Raw genomic sequence first — 20,947 nt, forward strand, 5'->3', positions numbered from 1 at the left:
CCTTAATTCCATTCGGGAAAATGGGCTGTACATGGCAATGTTCCTAACAGGAGTGACTCCTGAAGTGTCTGTTTTCCCATTTGGAACTACTATTACCTTAACAGAATTAACTCTAACAACCTCATTCTGTGTAGATTCTACAGGCTGTGGTGAAATAGTTTCAGCATAGTGTATGGTGCCGTACTTACCCGTTGATACGACCTCACCTATCCCTCCGCTAGGGGCCTTTGTTACTAATCTCGGGGGTGGAGCTGTGCCTACTGTGGTCTCTGCTATGGTGGCTGCTAGAGAGAGCGCTGAAATTGTTGCCGATTCGTCCTCTTGATCACGCTCCTGAGGAAAGTTCAAAACAGGGTACAACTTGCACGGGTTAATACTTGCATTGGTTAATTGGTTAACATTATCTTTAACATTTACACAGTTGCTAAGTGTTTGTTTGTTACACCTTAATGCGTCATTCTCCGCAACCAATTTTTCTCCCGATATATATGGTGGCGGTGGGGCCGTGGCTATCAGTTTTCTGATCGAGCCAGATCCCACCGCCTGAGCCAATCCTCTCTGTATGTCACCCTCCTGTTGCCACAACTGTAAATAATCATAATGCTTGATTCGTCTCTTTGCTGATTTAATGAGACATATCCTTCTCCTTAAATTCGTTAACACTTCTGTGCTGAAGCTACCTACTCTTGGGAATTTCTCCCCGTCATGTACCGTCATTCTCTCCCATTCATCACATAAAGCTTCTGTGTGACTTCCGTATTTCTCACACATTACGTATCTTGCCGACCCGACTGGTCGGTTCACTGAATCAACCCGAACCGAGGTTGATCGCCCCCTACCTGAACAAGTGGCCCCCATAGTTCGAAGGTGTTGCTTTATTCAACCAACCCTTACGCAAACCAAAATGTTCAAAATAGGCTGACGGTGGCGGTTTACCGAGTACCCCACTCACTCGCCCACGCCGACCAATACGACCTGATCACACCGATATGGTGCTGGCGTACTCGACCCAGGGCCCCTGCGACCTGAACCTCTATTTACTGGAACCTGTGAGGGTGATCCGAAGAACACTTACTCTTTCCAGTAACTATTGGTTGTTGGATAGTTCCTGAGTGAGCAGCGAACCTCCCTTAAAATAAAAAAAAATTACACAAATCACGTTACAATGTACAAATAGCGTTTATGACCTTCGTACACAAATAGTACCGGTCAGGTTTACTAATGCACACAATTACGTGCGGTACAATCGTTCAGCACATAAGCAACTAATCTTATGTACGGAGCGACCAGTGGAATCGAAAATTGCGGCTGCGAATTCCTTCAGCCAGAGCTTGTATGGCCTATATGGGTGTTGCACCAACCCTTTCTTGGTGTTGTGCCTGTGGACTGTATAGCGGACTTCCTTGTCTGCTGTACCTGAACCTGCTGGTCTGCTATGACCTCCTGGTCTGTTACAGTATGACCTCCTGGTCTGCTACACTCTAATGCTCAAATTGTATGTTTTAACCAGGGATGCCTCCCTAGCCACCATGTACGTCACTTACACGCATGTACCTCACGAGAACTCGACTTTTCTTGTGGTTCAACCTCAAAAATTGTAAAAACAAACACTCACTCACCACATATACACTTTTGTTTCTATTTCTATTTCTGCGCAGAAATTTCTCTTTAGACCAGATGTGTTACAAATTAGGAGAAGGATCTGTTAATTTAAATTTCGAATGTTAAAATAGATTTGCGCGATTTATCGCCTTGCGTTATTTACCGCGTTGCGCTATTTATCGCGTTGAAAAAAAATTAACGCTTGTGATTTGAGTTACGTGGGCGTACCCGTACGCTCCGTTGCGTAATATACGCTGCGTGCGTCGGCCCTTGGATTGCGTACACAAGTCTCAGTCCTTTGTTAGAGACACGTGTACGCAAAGCAAAGATCCACCGTAACACAATTTATACGTTTATCAATGTAGATGATCCTTTATCATCTACCGCGCACCACACTGACTTCGCCTTGTCTCTCAGGCACAGCTGTGTTTGTCTATACTTTAACTATATTACCTTTACTCTTAAACTATAAAATAGCGGCAAATCTCTCTTAGCACGTTTATCAACTATAAAACTGGCAAACAGGAGAGTGATATACGAAAATACACAAATGAAAAAAAGAAATGCAGATATATATGTGTGCGTGCGTGTGTACGCAAGACAGAAAAATAAACAGTTTTAAAAGAGACTAGCGTGTTGTTCTTACCTCCGGTTCCCGGATTCCTTCAGCACCCTTTACTAAGAGAAGCAGACGCTTATCCAAACAGCACTACGAGGAATATGATCTCCCGCCCTTTGCTGCTGGATAATGTCTGCTGAAATTACCTAGTGCAGATATGTGAAGGACAGGACGAGCCCGCAATTGATAAAGCTAAATATTTATCTTATATAATACCCTTTATGAGGTCTAAGAACACTGTACTCTATCTACGTATGAAGTACCGTAAGGGTACGCACGTTGCGTAACAATCGCTTAGCCGTAGTCGAGACGCTCAAGCGTCACGTTCGCTCACGGCCAAGAGATCACAGGCAGGCACGCTATTGGCTGCTGACTAACTTAATGATTCGCTATAGCGTAGCGGACGCTCGGGACCACGAGGAGATCACCAGCGGCGCTGACGCTCACAATGTTAAACCTTTATATCTAAACCATAAACAATGAAATATGCTGTAAAACCTTAGTGTAGAGATAGGGTGTAGATGCAACCTAGTGTAACCTTATTAACTCAAAAGCTGTATGAGCGTCACCGACGCTCTGAGAATACTTAACACTATAAGAATTACACAGATACCGTGCTTAGGGTCCAACGCCTAATATATATATTATGAATGATATACTTGCAAAAGAATTAATACAAATACAAATCATACACTACAATATAACATAGACTACCTAACCAGATAACTACACAGGAAATATAATACAATTACTATTTAAAGGAAAATAAGAGAGAAAGGGGAGAAGGGAGAGAGAGAGAGAAATTGGCCCACAATAACAAGAAGATCAATATAGTTGCGGAGAAACACTTACGCACAAGGGGAAACGATCGCATGCGCCTCGATATCCAGCTCCCGATTATCAGCAATGAGAACCGTTGAAGAGAGTGAACTGGATATGGTCGGCCTGCCTATTTATGCCCCACACACAATGCAATTCAATGGTCCCTACAATCTCATTGTTCATTGGACACAGGAATTCGGCTTCGCATTATAACAAAAGGTCATAGGTTGATTCATACAGGTGGGCTGTGACTGCTTCCAACTGTTCAGGTGGGTGGGACACTGAGTTTCCCGCCGCATGACTAAATAAGAACAAATAATAGTAAATGGACATAAACTTCTTATGTCCATAACTATTCGCACGAGCGATTAATCCGCTCCAAACCAACACCGGAATATTGCTATTTAAATACTCTTCCGATGGGTACCAAACACCACTGTATGACCCCTGTTAGACCCTTCGTACAATACAAAGAGGGATCTCTCTGTTCAGGAACATGCTATGTTAACTAAACTTTCAGAATCTATCAAAGGGACCATGATCTACAAAATACATTATATAGTGAAAATATGTAACGATTGAGTCGCACGCTACGATCACATAAACTCTACCGTAAATACGCATACCGTGCGCCTGCGGGTGCCCGCGACTGTGAGTATGCGCACGTACGGGAGAGCGCACGCATGCGCAGCACGGACCTGTGTGAGGTGCAAATATGGTAGTGTGCATAGAGATATTTTTCTGACTTTGACAGTGTGTTGATCTTTCTCACATTACAGTGTCCAGGGACTCTGTGTGCTGCAGTGTGTGTATCTTCTCCTGAAAAGTCCATTCCATGTACTCAGGAATGTAATATACTGTCCAAGGCTTCTGAATCCAAACCCCGTATGGGTGGCTTCTATCCGGGGAATGATATCCCAGATTTCATCTAGGATAGCTCATAATGAGACTGAAACACAGGTTTTAAGACAATCTGTAGAGGTTTTATTGTATTCAGCTCCCACTATATACCCTAACAAGCGTGCTCTTGCCCAGATAATGCAAGCTGACACGGACACCGACTCTGATTCAGGGGATGGTGATGGTGATATACTGGGGGGGGGGGGGTTGCTAAGGGGGTGCAACTCATGATTGAGGCTATTAGGGACATTTTACACATTACTGATAAGGTACTGAGCAGGTAGAGGAGGCTTATTTTACAGACAATAAGAAAACCTCCCTTACATTCCCTGCGTCTAAGGAATTAAACGCACTGTTTGAAAAATCCTGGGAAAACCCGGAGAAAAGGTTCCAGATCCCAAAAAGGGTTCTCATTGCTTTTCCTTTCCCTGAGGAGGACACGAAAAAGTGGGAAAACCCCCCTGTGGTAGACACATCTGTATCTAGGTTGTCTAAGAAGGTGGTTTTACCTGTCCCTGGGTCCACCGCTTTAAAAGAGCCGGCTGACCGCAAAATTGAGACTGCACTCAAATCATTATACACAGCTAATGGCGTACCGTTATGACCCACTATTGCTTGTGCATGGATTTCTAAGGCCATAGTAAAGTGGTAAGGCACTTTATTAGAGGAATTAGATTCTATGAATAGAAGTGACATTGAATTGTTTTTACATCACATACAGGATTCTGCAGGTTTCATGGTGGAAGCCATGAAGGACCTTGGACATCTTAATGCGAGAGCTTCTTCCATGGCTGTCTCGGCACGCAGGGGACTCTGGCTGCGCCAATGGTCTGCGGATACTGAATCCAAGAAGAGTGTGGAGAACCTACCCTTCACAGGTCAGGCTCTGTTTGGGGAAGCATTAGATGCGTGGATCTCCACGGCAACTGCGGGTAAGTCAACTTTCCTTCTCTCTGCAACACAGCCGACTAGGAAATCTTATCCTACGTCTACAATGCAGTCCATTCGGACCACGAAAGTTAAAAAGTCCAAACCCCCTTCCACTTTCTTGAGAGTTGGTCGGGGACAATTCAGAAAACCTGCACCGGCAGGCTCCCAGGAACAGAGCCGGGTTCTGCTTCCTTAAAATCCTCGGCATGACGGTGGACCTCCCAGCCTGGAGATCGGACAGGTGGGAGCAAGACTAAGAAATTTCAGTCATGTCTGGGCGTCCTCATTACTGGATCCCTGGGTACAAGATATTGTATCTCAGGGGTACAGACTGGAGTTTCAAGAGCTCCCGCCTCACAGATTTTTCAATTCAGGCTTACCAGCTTTGCTGACAGAAAGGGTTATTTTACAGGAAGCCATTCAAAAATTGGAAAGGGCAAATATCATTGTTCCAGTTCCACCTCATCTGGAAAACAAAGGTTACTACTCAAACCTTTTTGTTGTACCGAAGCCGGATGGTTCGTTCAGACCAATATTGAACCTCAAATCGTTAAATCCATATTTGAGGGAATTCAAGTTCAAGATGGAATCTCTGAGAGATCTCAGGTCTGGAGGAGGGGGAATTCATGGTATCCTTAGATACCATTTGGCCTTTCCACGGCACCGAGGGTGTTCACCAAAGTAATGGCAGAGATGATGCTTCTACTCCGCAAGCAGGGAGTGAACATAATTCCATATCTGGACGATCTGCTGATAAAAGCATTGTCCAGGGAGACGTTGTTGCAGTCTATTGTTCTCACAACTCGACTGCTCCGTGATCATGGTTGGATCCGGAATCTTCCAAAGTCACATTTGGAGCCGAGAAGGAGATTATCGTTCCTAGGGATGATCCTCAACACTGAAGTGCAGAAGGTATTTCTACCACTGGAGAAAGCGTTGGTGATACAAACAATGGTCCGGGATGTCTTGAAGCCTACCCGGGTATCGGTTCATCAGTGCATTCATCTTCTGGGGAAGATGGTTGCCTCCTACGAGGCTCTACAGTACGGAAGATTTCATGCATGGTCCTTCCAACTGGATCTTCTGGACAAGTGGTCGGGATCCCACCTACACATGCACCGGAGGATACGTCTGTCGCCGAAAGCCAGGATTTCACTCCTATGGTGACTGTAAATACCTCACCTTCTCGAGGGCCGCAGGTTCGGTATTCAGAACTGGATCCTTCTAACCATGGATGCAAGTCTCAGGGGTTGGGGTGCGGTAATCCAAGGGGAAAACTTCTAAGGAAGGTGGTCAAATCTGGAATCCGTCCTTCCAATAAACATTCTGGAACTGAGAGCCGTATTCAATGGCCTTCTACAAGCGGCACATCTTCTGCAAGGTCAGGCCATCCAGGTGCAGTCGGACAATGTAACGACGGTAGCCTACATCAACCGACAAGGCGGAACGAAGAGCAGAGCTGCAATGACAGATGTAACAAAGATCCTCCTCTGGGCAGAAAGACACGCGATGGCGCTGTCGTCAATCTTCATTCTAGGAGTGGACAATTGGGAAGCGGACTTCCTCAGCAGATATGATCTCCATCCAGGAGAGTGGAGTCTCCACCCAGAGGTGTTCGCAGAAGTGACAAGTCTTTGGGGCGTACCTCACATAGGCATGATGGCCTCCCACCTCAACAAGAGGCTTCGCAGGTACTGTTCCAGGTCGAGAGACCCACAGGCAGTGGCGGTGGATGCCCTGGTGACTCCGTGGGTGTACAAGTCAGTGTATGTGTTCCCTCCACTTCCACTCATCCAAAGGACTCTAAAATTTATAAAAAGAACAAGAGTTCAGGCGATCCTCATTGCTCCGGACTGGCCAAGAAGGGCTTGTTACGCGGATCTTCTGGAGTTACTGCTGGAATATCCGAGGCCTCTTCCTCTTCGAGAGGACCTTCTGCAACAGGGGCCGTTCGCTCATCAAGACTTACCACGGCTACGTTGACGGCATGGAGGTTGAACGCCAGATCTTAGCTCGAAACGGCATTCCGCAAAAGGTTATTCCTACCCTGATCCAGGCTAGGAAAGGAGTAACGTCTAAACATTACCATCGCATTTGGAAAAAGTATGTGTCTCCTCTTCCTGCAAGCCGGTGTGGATGTGGGCCTACGTTTGGGCTGCTTAAAAGTCCAGATTTCGGCCTTGTCTATTTTCTTCCAGAAACAGTTGGCTTCCCTCCCTGAGGTCCAGACTTTCTTGAAAGGGGTGCTGCACATCCAGCCTCTCTTTGTGCCTCCTACGGCACCTTGGGATCTTAAGGTGGTGTTGCAGTTCCTGCAATCAGATTGGTTCGAGCCTTTACAGGAGGTTGAGGTCAAGTTTCTCACATGGAAGGCTGTCACTTTGTTTGCCTTAGCTTCTGCTAGACGTGTGTCGGAGTTGGGGGCTTTGTCTTGTAAAAGCCCCTACTTGATCTTCCACGAAGATAGAGCTGAGCTCCGGACCCGTCAACAGTTTCTTCCTAAGGTTGTGTCGGCTTTTCATATCAACCACTATTGGGGTGCCAGTGGCTACTGACTCCTCAATTACTTCAAAATCCTTGGATGTGGTAAGGGCTTTGAAGATTTATGTGAAGAGAACTTCTCGTCACAGAAAGTCGGACTCTCTGTTTGTCCTTTATGACCCCAACAAGATTGGGTGTCCTGCTTCTAAGCAGATGATTTCTCGCTGGATCAGGTTCACTATCCAACATGCTTATTCTACGGCAGACTTGCCGTGTCCAAAATCTGTTATGGCTCACTCTACTCGTAAGGTGGGTTCTTCTTGGGCGGCTGCCCGGTGTGTCTCGGCTTTACAACTTTGCCGCGCAGCAACTTGGTCAGGGTCGAACATGTTTGCTAAGTTGTACAAGTTCGATACTTTGGCCTTTGAGGACCTAAAGTTTGGTCAATCGGTTCTGCAGGAGCCTCAGCGCTCTCCCTCCCGTACTGGTAGCTTTGGTACATCCCCATGGTACTAATGTGGACCCCAGAATCCTCTAGGATGTAAGAGAAAATAGGATTTTAATTACCTACCGGTAAATCCTTTTCTCGTAGTCCATAGAATCTCACCACTATCTGTGTGTTTCCTTCTCTCGAAGTATGTCCGTCTCCTCGTGCACAGTATCTAGACTGAATCTGGTAGGAGGGCATAGAGGGAGGAGCCAGCCCACACTGTTAAACTCTTAAAGTGCCCATGGCTCCCAAGGGACCCGTCTATACCCCATGGTACCAATGTGGACCCCCAGCATCCTCTACGGACTACGAGAAAAGGATTTACCGGTAGGTAATTAAAATCCTAGTTTTTTAAAGGGGCAATCATGTACAAGGCATGGTTTAGGCTTGTACATGATTGCCCCTTTAAAAAAAAGTTTGAGTTCGACCGGCGTTCCACTCGGCTGGCGAACTCGGACTCCATTATATCCTGGCTATACTGTATGAACCTGATGGTTCTTGTGGGCATTATACCAAGATGCAGCAGTATATACTTTTTTACTCTCACTCTCTCTATAATATAATATACACTGCTCAAAAACATAAAGGGAACACTAAAATAACACATCCTAGATCTGAATGAATGAAATATTCTTATTAAATACTTTGTTCTTTACATAGTTGAATGTGCTGACAACAAAATCACACAAAAATGATCAATGGAAATCAAATTTATTAACCCATGGAGGTCTGGATTTGGAGTCACACTAAAATTAAAGTGGAAAAACGCACTACAGGCTGATCCAACTTTGATATAATGTCCTTAAAAGAAAGTCAAAATGAGGATTAGTAGTGTGTGTGGCCTCCACATGCCTGTATGACCTCTCTACAACGCCTGAGGATCTCATCTCGGTACCTAATGGCAGTCAGGCTACCTCTGGCGAGCACATGGAGGGCTGTGCGGCCCCCCCAAAGAAATGCCACCCCACACCATTACTGACCCACTGCCAAACCGGTCATGCAGGAGGATATTGCAGGCAGCAGAACGTTCTCCTTGGCGTCTCTAGACTCTGTCACGTCTGTCACATGTGCTCAGTGAGAACCTGCTTTCATCTGTGAAGAGCACAGGGCGCCAGTGGCGAATTTGCCAGTCTTGGTGTTCTGATCGTTTGAGTAGACACATGCACATTTGTGGCTTGCTGGAGGTCATTTTGCAGGGCTCTGGCAGTGCTCCTCCTGTTCCTCCTTGCACAAAGGCGGAGGTAGCGGCCCTGCTGCTGGGTTGTTGCCCACCTGCAGCCTTCTTTACGTCTCCTGATGTACTGGCCTGTCTCCTGGTAGCGCCTCCATGCTCTGGACACTACGCTGACAGACACAGCAAACCTTCTTGCCACAGCTCGCATTGATGTGCCATCCTGGATGAGCTGCACTACCTGAGCCACTTGTGTGGGTTGTAGGGAGGTCATACAGGCATGTGGAGGCCACACACACTACTGAGCCTCATTTTGACTTGTTTTAATGACATTACATCAAAGTTGGATCAGCCTGTAGTGTGTTTTTCCACTTTAATTTTGAGTGTGACTCCAAATCCAGACCTCCATAGGTTAATACATTTGATTTCCATTGATAATTTTTGTGTGATTTTGTTGTCAGCACATTCAACTATGTAAAGAACAAAGTATTTAATAAGAATATTTCATTCATTCAGATCTAGGATGTGTTATTTAAGTGTTCCCTTTATTTTTTTGAGCAGTGTATAATCACTATATTCTTCTCCTTACTAACTAATAATATGAAAACAGTATGTTGCAGAAATAAGACTGCCCACAAAAGGGTGTTGCAAATTTGGTGAATTTTGACTATAAAACTGACAAGAATAATACATGTATGATATTTATAATCTTTAAATATCTTTGTATTATTCCAATCATTTTTATAGTCAAAGCTCTGGAGTATACTATAGTATGACAAAAGAGGTTCTGCTCCCCCTGCCTACCCTGACTGCACGTCACTGCTGCTAACTACTGTATCCTCCCTTATCTATATATTTTTTATGTTTATTAACAGAAATTAAAACTATCCACTGTGCGACTGTCCTACCCCATTTTATCAATTACAAATTTGCTATTACAAATATATATCAGAAATCCAGCTATTTATCCAGCACTGACTCTCAGTGCTTCTGGCAAAGCTAGACTTAGGAACCTTGTTGGAGGGCCCATGGGCTACTTTACAAAGCTGAGAGTTACCATACAATCAGGCTCTGTATCACCTCACTAGGAAATTGGCACTTGCTAGACCTACTCACACATACCAGGACTGCGGAAACACCTTCCCTTTTCTACTATATTTATCAATTTTATTTATTGGGGGTTTTTTTTATATTCTAAATTTAAACAAATAAAAAAATCAAACTGTTAAGGCCCGTACACACTGGTCGATGTATCGTCCGTTCTCTTGAACGGCCGATACATCGCGGGACCGTCGGCCAGTGTGTACGGGCGATACGTCTGTGAACTCCGTCGTTCACAGACGTATCGCGTCAGCCGCACAGCCGACAGCCAATATATCTAACGATATATTGGCCCGTCGCTGTGTGTGTACGGGGTGGTCGTCCGACCGCCCGTACACATGCTGCGGCGGCCGGCGGTGATTGACAGGTGAACTGGGCGGGCGCGAGCGCCCGCCCGCCCAGTTCATGACGTCAGTCCCCCGACGGATCGGGCTGTGTGTATGCACAGCACACTGCCCGATCCGTACATAGATATATCTGCAGATCAATTGATCTGCAGATATATCTAATAGTGTGTACCCACCTTTACTCTGACTTTAAACAGAATTTGATAAGGTTCACTGTCAGTACTGGCAGAATGACTTTTTTAATAACCTATATAAAATGAGATAAGCTGTCATTTCTGCCCGGGTATCTGATGGCAACTCTATAGGCCCTGCTGGTACAAGCGCTGATCTGCAATTACAAGGTCCAAAAGCATCATTAAAATATGTTTTGACAGCTATATTTTACTTCTTCATTAGCTCAGAAGATGCAGAAAACTATGAGTATACTGTAAAAGAATTATTGGTGAGTATAATGAAAATTTGTCTAATGTTGTTTGGAAAAACTAAAGAAAAATTCCATAAATGAATGAGCTTGATATAAAACAGTCAGGGGGAAATTCAATTTACTGCAGCTAATTGACCCCACTGGGGCTATTCCATTTGTCACCGAAGCCGACAGTCATCTGAGATTTAGTTTCACCTGCCTGAGGCAGGCGAAAATAAATCCCCAATAATCTGCCCCGATTTTGAGCCCGCGATCGCAAGAACACATATGAATGTGAAATTATCATGGATTCTATGGGTGGTATCCAATTACTTGCGGTCATTGACCGCGGGTAATTGCTTTGCCGGGGGCTATCCAATTAGCCCGGATAAGCAGACACAAGATGTGGTTAATCAGGGATTTTGTTTCACCTGTGAACCCGTGTGTTTTTGTGAGAAATGTGTTTTTTTATTTTTTATCTAATTGGATAGCCAGTAAAAAAATATTGGTAAACATTGGAAAAAGTGCAAAAACAGAGACGTTTTCCGCACATCAATGTTTTACGTTTGATCATCTATCTGTGATTAAATCACGTTGTGTCTATATTATTCCCACAGGATTCCATTCGGGCCATACTTGCCAACCATGATCATTTACATCCGTTCTCTACAAAGCATTTCATAATTTTTCCTTGTATCCTTTGTCAAAGTCAGAAAAATATCACGCTACACATTGCCATATTTGCACCTCATGCGTGTCCCCGCTGCGAGTGCATGGGCTCTCCCGTGCGTGCACATACTCGCTGTTGCGTGCACCCGCAGGCGCACGGTATGCGCATTTACGGTAAAGTTTATGTGCGTCTAGCGGGCGACTCAACCGTTACATATTTTAACCATATAATGTATTTTGTAGATTATGGTCCCTTTGATAGAATCTGAAAGTTTAGTTAATGTAGCATGTTCATAGACAAAGAGATCCCTCTTTGTTTGATACGAAGGGTCAGACAGGGGTTATACAGTGGTGTTTAGTATCCATCGGAAGAGTATTTAACTAGCAATATTCCGGTGTTGGTTTGGAGCGGATTAATCGCTCGTGCGAATAGTTATGGACATAAGAAGTTTATGGACATTTGCTATTATTTGCACTTTATTATCCATGCGGCGGGAAACCTAGTTTCCCACCCACCTGAGCAGTTGGAAATAGTCACAGCCCACCTGTATGAATCAACCTATGACCTTTTGTTATAATGCGAAGACGAATTCCTGTGTCCAATGAACAATAAGAATATAGGGACCATTGTACTGTATTATGTATAGGGTATAAAAGGACAAGCCGATCTGGGCCAGCTCTCTATTCTCTTCAACGGTTCTCACCACTGATAATCGGGAGCTGGATATCCAGAGGCGCATGCGATTGTTTCCCTTGAGCGTAAGTATCTCCGCAACCATATTGCCTTTATTGTTATTGTGAGCCATATCTCTCTCTCTCTCTTCTCCTCTTTCTCTCTCTTTCTCTTAAGTGTTATTGTACTGCTATTGTATTTCATGTGTAGTTTTCTGGTTAGGTAGTCAATGTTATTTTGGTAGTGTATGACTTGTATTGTATCATTCTTTTGCAAATAGAACGTTCATATAAGGTGTTAGAACCTAATACCGGTATCTGTGTATTTATTATATTTCTAAGTATTCTCAGAGCGTCGGAGACGCTCGTACAGCTTTCAAGTTAATAAGGTTACACTGTGTTACATTTACACCCTATCACTGCACCAAGGTTTATTGCATAAATACATTGGTTATAGTATAGTTATAAAGGTTTAACATTGTGAGCATCAGCGCCGCTTGTGATCTCCTCGTGGTCCCAAGCGTCCGCTATGCTAGTAGCATATCATTACGTTAGTCGGCAGCCTACAGCGTGCCTGCCTGTGATCTCTTGGCCGTGAGCGAACGTGACGCTCGAGCGTCTCGACTACGGCTAAGCGATTGTTACGCAACGTGCGTACCCTTACGGTATACCATACGCCAATAGCGTACTGTGTTCTTTCACCTTTTAGAGGGTTTTAAGTAAGATAAATATTAGGCTTTATCACCTTTCAATAAAATAAATGTTTGTGTGTGTGTGTATGTGAAACGTAGAGAATAAAAACTGCTGATTCAAAGTCTTCGAGTGCTACCTGCTCTTTTGGAGAATTTGGTCTTCTGTATGTATATATATATATATATATATATATATATATAAACACACAAACTATATAGAAAAGCGCCCTGGTAAACCCCAGTAATCACAAAGTGACAGCGTGACAGGTGTGGTGGTCAAGACCTTTGAAACGATTTATAATAAACTTAAAAACACTCCTCAAATAGTGAGTGGCAGCTCTGGTCGAGTATACTGTGAGGCACAGTCTAGGCAATTTGTAAACCAATAAAGGAAACAGAGTGCCTAAAAGTGTAAAGAACAAGTGCAGTAGGTGACCAGGCTCACCCAAGGAATCATCTTTGTAGTCCATAACATAGGACGAAACACGTTGGAACTGGAACTGACTGTACATCCCTGATTCCCCCCATGGACAGATAAGTCATATTGATTTCTCTGACGTCCTAGTGGATGCTGGGAACTCCGTAAGGACCATGGGGAATAGCGGCTCCGCAGGAGACTGGGCACAAAAGTAAAGCTTTAGGACTACCTGGTGTGCACTGGCTCCTCCCCCTATGACCCTCCTCCAAGCCTCAGTTAGATTTTTGTGCCCGGCCGAGAAGGGTGCACACTAGGGGCTCTCCTGAGCTTCTTAGTGAAAGTTTAGTTTTAGGTTTTTTATTTTCAGTGAGACCTGCTGGCAACAGGCTCACTGCATCGAGGGACTAAGGGGAGAAGAAGCGAACCTACCTAAGTGGTGGTAGCTTGGGCTTCTTAGGCTACTGGACACCATTAGCTCCAGAGGGACCGAACACAGGCCCAGCCTCGGAGCTCGGTCCCAGAGCCGCGCCGCCGGCCCCCTTACAGAGCCAGAAGCAAGAAGAGGTCCGGAAAAATCGGCGGCAGAAGACATCAGTCTTCAACAAGGTAGCGCACAGCACTGCAGCTGTGCGCCATTGTTACTCAGGCACACTTCACACTTCGGTCACTGAGGGTGCAGGGCGCTAGGGGGGGGCGCCCTGAGCAGCAATGTAAACACCTTGGCTGGCATAAATACACCACATATAACCCCCAGGGCTATATGGATGTATTTTAACCCCTGCCAGAACTCACCAAAAAGCGGGAGAAAAGGCCGCCGAGAAGGGGGCGGAGCCTATCTCCTCAGCACACGGGCGCCATTTTCCATCACAGCTCCGCTGGAAGGACGTCTCCCTGACTCTCCCCTGCAGTCCTGCACTACAGAAAAGGGTAAAAAAGAGAGGGGGGCACTAATTTGGCGCAGTTTTAATACTAACAGCAGCTATAAAGGGAAAAGCACATTTTATAGTGGTATTCCTGTCTATATATAGCGCTCTGGTGTGTGCTGGCATACTCTCCCTCTGTCTCCCCAAAGGGCTAGTGGGGTCCTGTCCTCTATCAGAGCATTCCCTGTGTGTGTGCGGTGTGTCGGTACGATTGTGTCGACATGTTTGAGGAGGAAAATGAGATGGAGGCGGAGCAATTGCCTATTACAGAGTTGTCACCCCCTAGGGAGTCGACACCTGAGTGGATGAGCTTATGGAAGGAATTGCGTGACAGTGTCAGCTCTTTACGACAGACAGTTGACGACATGAGACAGCCGGCTACTCAGCTTGTGCCTGTCCAGGGGTCTCAAACGCCATCAGGGGCTTTAAAACGCCCGTTACCTCAAATGGCAGACACAGACACGGATACTGACTCCAGTGTCGATGATGAGGAGACAAACGTGACTTCCACTAGGGCCACACGTTACATGATTGAAGCAATGAAAAATGTATTGCATATCTCTGATAATACAAGTACCACTAAAAAGGGTATTATGTTTGGTGAGAAAAAACTGCCTGTAGTTTTTCCTGTATCCGAGGAATTAAATGAAGTGTGTGATGAGGCGTGGGTTTCCCCCGATAAAAAACTGATAATTCCTAAAAGGTTATTGGCATCGTACCCTTTCCCGCCAGAGGATAGGGCACGTTGGGAAACACCCCCTAGGGTGGATAAAGCGCTCACACGCTTGTCTAAACAGGTAGCACTACCCTCTCCTGATACGGCCGCCCTAAAGGAACCTGCCGATAGAAAGCTGGAGAATATCCTAAAATGTATATACACTCACACGGGTGTTATACTGCGACCAGCAATCGCCTCAGCCTGGATGTGCAGTGCGGGCCTGGCGTGGTCGGATTCCCTGACTGAAAATATTGATACCCTAGATAGGGACAGTATATTACTGACTATAGAGCATTTGAAGGATGCATTTCTATATATGCGTGATGCACAGAGGGATATTTGCCGGCTGGCATCAAGAGTTAGCGCGCTGTCCATTTCTGCAAGAAGAGGTTTATGGACGCGGCAGTGGTCAGGTGATGCGGAGGCAACTGCTGGAAAATCCACATTTTTACCCCAGGTAGCTTCTCAACCTAAAAAGACGCCGTATTATCAGGCGCAGTCCTTTAGGCCCCATAAGGGCAAGCGGGCAAAAGGCGCCTCATTTCTGCCCCGTGGCAGAGGGAGAGGAAAAAGGCTGCAACAAACAGCCAGTTCCCAGGAACAAAAGCCCTCTCCCGCCTCCGCAAAGTCCTCAGCATGACGCTGGGGCTTTACAAGCGGACTCAGGCACGGTGGGGGCCCGTCTCAAGAAGTTCAGTGCGCAGTGGGCCCACTCGCAAGTGGACCCCTGGATCCTTCAGGTGGTATCTCAGGGGTACAAATTGGAATTCGAGACGTCTCCCACTCGCCATTTTCTAAAGTCTGCTTTACCGACGTCTCCCTCAGACAGGGAGGCAGTATTGGAAGCCATTCACAAGCTATATTCCCAGCAGGTGATAATCAAGGTACCCCTCCTACAACAGGGAACGGGGTACTATTCCACACTATTTGTGGTACCGAAGCCGGACGGCTCGGTGAGACCAATTTTAAACCTAAAATCCTTGAACACTTACATACAAAGGTTCAAATTCAAGATGGAGTCACTCAGAGCAGTGATTGCAAATCTGGAAGAAGGGGACTATATGGTGTCTCTGGACATCAAAGATGCTTACCTACATGTCCCAATTTACCCTTCTCACCAAGGGTACCTCAGGTTTGTGGTACAGAACTGTCACTATCAGTTTTAGACGCTGCCGTTTGGATTGTCCACGGCACCCCGGGTCTTTACCAAGGTAATGGCCGAAATGATGATACTCCTTCGAAGGAAGGGAGTTTTAGTTATCCCTTACTTGGACGATCTCCTGATAAGGGCAAGATCCAGGGAACAGTTGGAAGTCGGAGTAGCACTATCTCAGATAGTGCTGCGCCAGCACGGTTGGATTCTCAATATTCCAAAATCGCAGCTGATCCCGACGACACGACTTCTATTCCTAGGGATTATCCTGGACACAGTCCAGAAAAAGGTGTTTCTCCCGGAGGAGAAAGCCAGGGAGTTATCCGAACTAGTCAGAAATCTCCTAAAACCAGGCCAAGTCTCAGTGCATCAATGCACAAGGGTCCTGGGAAAGATGGTGGCTTCTTACGAAGCAATCCCATTCGGCAGATTCCACGCAAGAACCTTCCAGTGGGATCTGCTAGACAAATAGTCCGGGTCGCATCTTCAGATGCATCAGCGGATAATCTTGTCACCAAGGACAAGGGTGTCTCTCCTGTGGTGGTTGCAGAGTGCTCATCTTCTAGAGGGCCGCAGATTCGGCATTCAGGACTGGGTCCTGGTGACCACGGATGCCAGCCTGAGAGGCTGGGGAGCAGTCACACAGGGAAGAAATTTCCAGGGCTTGTGGTCAAGCCTGGAGACATCACTTCACATAAATATCCTGGAGCTAAGGGCCATCTACAATGCTCTAAGCCTAGCAAGACCTCTGCTTCAAGGTCAGCCGGTGCTGATCCAGTCAGACAACATCACGGCAGTCGCCCACGTAAACAGACAGGGCGGCACAAGAAGCAGGAGGGCAATGGCAGAAGTTGCAAGGATTCTTCGCTGGGCGGAAAATCATGTGATAGCACTGTCAGCAGTGTTCATTCCGGGAGTGGACAACTGGGAAGCAGACTTCCTCAGCAGACATGACCTCCACCCGGGAGAGTGGGGACTTCACCCAGAAGTCTTCCACATGATTGTGAACCGTTGGGAGAAACCAAAGGTGGACATGATGGCGTCCCGCCTCAACAAAAAACTAGACAGGTATTGCGCCAGGTCAAGGGACCCTCAGGCAATAGCTGTAGACGCTCTGGTAACACCGTGGGTGTACCAGTCAGTGTATGTGTTCCCTCCTCTGCCTCTCATACCCAAGGTACTGAGAATCATAAGAAGGAGAGGAGTAAGGACTATACTCGTGGCTCCGGATTGGCCAAGAAGGAGAGGAGTAAGGACTATACTCGTGGCTCCGGATTGGCCAAGAAGGACTTGGTACCCGGAACTTCAAGAGATGCTCACAGAGGACCCGTGGCCTCTACCTCTAAGAAAGGACCTGCTCCAGCAGGGACCCTGTCTGTTCCAAGACTTACCGCGGCTGCGTTTGACGGCATGGCGGTTGAACGCCGGATCCTGAAGGAAAAAGGCATTCCGGATGAAGTCATCCCTACCCTGAGCAAAGCCAGGAAGGATGTAACCGTACAGCATTATCACCGTATTTGGCGTAAATATGTTGCGTGGTGCGAGGCCAGGAAGGCCCCTACAGAGGAATTTCAACTGGGTCGTTTCCTGCATTTCCTGCAAACAGGACTGTCTATGGGCCTAAAATTAGGGTCCATTAAGGTTCAAATTTCGGCCCTGTCGATTTTCTTCCAGAAAGAACTGGCTTCAGTTCCTGAAGTTCAGACGTTTGTCAAGGGGGTACTGCATATACAGCCTCCTTTTGTGCCTCCAGTGGCACCTTGGGATCTCAATGTAGTTTTGGGGTTCCTAAAATCACATTGGTTTGAACCACTCACCACTGTGGACTTAAAATATCTCACATGGAAAGTGGTAATGCTGTTGGCCCTGGTTAAAGCAAGATCTGGAAGACCAAGAAAAATATCAGACAGAACAGCTCGCAGGATTGTGAGAAAAGCAAGTCAAAATCCACGTTTGACTGCACGATCCCTCCAGGAAGATCTGGCAGACACTGTAGTTGTGGTACACTATTCCACTATAAAGAGATACTTGTACAAATATGGTCTTCATGGAAAAGTCATCAGAAGAAAACCTCTTCTACGTCCTCACCACAAAAATCAGCGTTTGAAGTTTGCAAATGAACATATAGACAAGCCTGATGCATTTTGGAATAAAGTTCTGTGGACCGATGAGGTTAAAAGAGAACTTTTTGGCCGGAATGAGCAAAGGTATGTTTGGAGAAGGAAGGGCACAGAATTTAATGAAAAGAACCTCTGTCCAACTGTTAAGCATGGGGGTGGATCAATCATGCTTTGGGGTTGTATTGCAGCCAGTGGCACAGGGAACATTTCACGAGTAGAAGGAAAAATGGATTCAATAAGATTCCAGCAAATTTTGGACGCTAACTTGATGCCATCTGTGAAAAGCTGAAGTTAAAGAGAGGCTGGCTTCTACAAATTGATAATGATCCTAAACACACCTCAAAATCCACGGTGGATTACATCAAGAGGCGTAAACTGAAGGTTTTGCCATGGCCTTCACAATCTCCTGACCTCAACATAATTGAAAATCTATGGATAGACCTTTAAAGAGCAGTGCGTCACAGACAGCCCAGGAATCTCAAAGAACTGGAAGACTTTTGTAAGGAAGAATGGGCGAAGATACCTCAAAGAAGAATTGAAAGACTCTTGGCTGGCTACAAAAAGCGTTTACAAGCTGTGATACTTGCCAAAGGGGGCAGTACAAGGTATTAACTCTGCAGGGTGCCCAAACTTTTGCAGACGCCATTTTTTGTTTTCTGTTCTTTTGAAAGTGTAAATGATGGAAATAAAATCAAACTTTTTTTTGACATGTTATAAGAATGTCTAATCTGTAATTTGATGCCTTTTTGAGATTTTCCCATCTTTCCTTGGTTTCTTTTTGCACATTAAAAATAATTTTTGCCTGGGGTGCCCAAACTTTCGAACCCCACTGTATATATATATAAAGTAAATAGAGGCTCAGCGGGCCTTCCTCAGGAGGCTATGTGCAGCAACTACACAGCAAATGATTAAATCAATCAACAGATTGTCCCAGGCATCCAGCAGTAAAAGTGGCCATGCCTGACTGGCTCTATATACACCAAATGTTAATTGAAAATGGTGCCAAAATCGCCTCCTCATGACCTCATAACAATGCGACTTTACATCGCAGGCTACAGCCTGTCCTAATAAGCACCAAACAAGGAAATAATACAGAGCGCATTCGTGATGTCATCCAACAAGGAATTTACCTACACAACAACGTTCTTCCACCTTGGGGTTCCTGGTGAGTTTACACATGCGGCCCCTCCAGTCCATAAGACGCTCACGTCAACAGGGCAAAAGGCGAAACAGCGGCGCCTTTCGCCGAGTGTTACTAGGCAACGGTGACCACTTCCGGCCCGTGAACCGCACGCGTCACCCGGGCAGAAGTGTGGCCACGTCCAGTGAAACGCAAACAGGAAGCCTCCCCGAAGTGGAATGCTATCAATAGACATCATATACCTTATTCATTACGGCAAAGCACATAAGTGCAATTACCATCCAATATATTATTATTTATACAAAACAGTCTCCACAAATAGAGGCATATAAATAAAATTCACCTGCCAACACGAATGCACACTACTAATTCCGGTGATAGAGCCAATCAAATACAGTTAAAAACAATCCCCAATCATGCTAAACACCACCCTGTGGCTACTAATCGGAAAGTCAAGGAACATACCCAAAGTATTCTAGAAAAAGTTCCATACTAATGACATCTCATATAACTACATAATAATTCTCCCATAGAAGCATAACAAGAGTCCATCCTAACCCACCATAAAACAGCCACAGTGCGTACTAAATATAAAAACACACAAACAGAAAAAAACATATACTCTCTAATAGCATAGTTAATAAACTACACAATCTAAATTCACATAGTTATACACACATAAATACATCTAACAATACACTGGTGGACGATCTCCAAGCGCTGCTAAGTAAATCTGGAATCCTTGTGTTTTAAGAACCCTCAAAAAAAGCAGAGTACAACAGTATTTGTAAGGGGGTCTCTGTATTTGGCCGTTCACTTATAGTTTCACCAACGACTGACCTTTGTTAAGTACCCTATGTTCCCATAAAGGTTTCTTTCACCCTCTCTTCAAGTCAAGGCACTGTGACATCATCATCTATAGCATACAGGTCATTAGAACCAAGCTTACCTGAATGATAAGCCCTATGTGCATCCAAAGGTATCTTTAATGGATCCTCCTTCTCTAGAATCCTCTATCAATCTTGTGTACGTGTATACAGCTTCGCAACAACTCTTTTAAAAAAAAAAAAAAAACTCCATCAGTCCATTTATATAGAAAAAACAATGGTTTCTCTTTAATCACCACAATCCACATAAAAGAGATTAAAATTCCATACAAAAATAGAAGCACCCAATTTATGGACAGGCAGGACCGCTTCCACTAACACCCCTAAGATGGAATGGGGGGTAGGGTACAACCAGGGCCGAAACTAGGATTCTCGGCACCCGGGGCAAGGCACTAATTTGGCGCCCCCCCCAAAAAATAAATAAATAAATAAATAAATATATATAAAGAAAAAATAATAGTAAAAAAATATAAATTAATAAAAAATAAATAAATAAATACAATAAAAAATTAGGAAAATGAATGTTAAGGGTTAAAAAAGGATTCAAACTAGGCCATGCAGTTGTGCAATTTTAATCTCATTACACTGCACATTAGTACCCCTCATTAACATTAGATGGGAGAGAGGGGTGAGCGAGAGATGGGAGAGAGGGGTGAAGCAGAGAGGGGGGAGAGAGAAAGGGGTGAGG

The 20,947-nt window shown here is 45.3% G+C and overlaps 1 protein-coding gene across 5 annotated transcripts in view; it reads left to right on the top strand.

The window, feature by feature from the left end:
• GPHA2 (glycoprotein hormone subunit alpha 2) overlaps window positions 1-20,947 on the top strand; it is a 289,765-nt gene that overhangs the window by 155,596 nt on the left and 113,222 nt on the right. For 3 of the 5 annotated variants that reach the window (XM_063946136.1, XM_063946134.1, XM_063946135.1), the window contains exons 3-4: window positions 10,860-10,905; window positions 11,484-11,559. The exons of 1 other annotated variant lie outside the window; for it this stretch is intronic. In XM_063946136.1, the coding sequence (XP_063802206.1) occupies window positions 10,860-10,905; window positions 11,484-11,559 (122 nt within the window). The remainder of the gene's footprint in view (window positions 1-10,859; window positions 10,906-11,483; window positions 11,560-20,947) is intronic. One more of the 5 variants, XM_063946139.1, reaches the window with a different exon arrangement.

Source organism: Pseudophryne corroboree, chromosome 11, assembly GCF_028390025.1.
Source record: "Pseudophryne corroboree isolate aPseCor3 chromosome 11, aPseCor3.hap2, whole genome shotgun sequence".
Taxonomy (NCBI): domain Eukaryota; kingdom Metazoa; phylum Chordata; class Amphibia; order Anura; family Myobatrachidae; genus Pseudophryne; species Pseudophryne corroboree.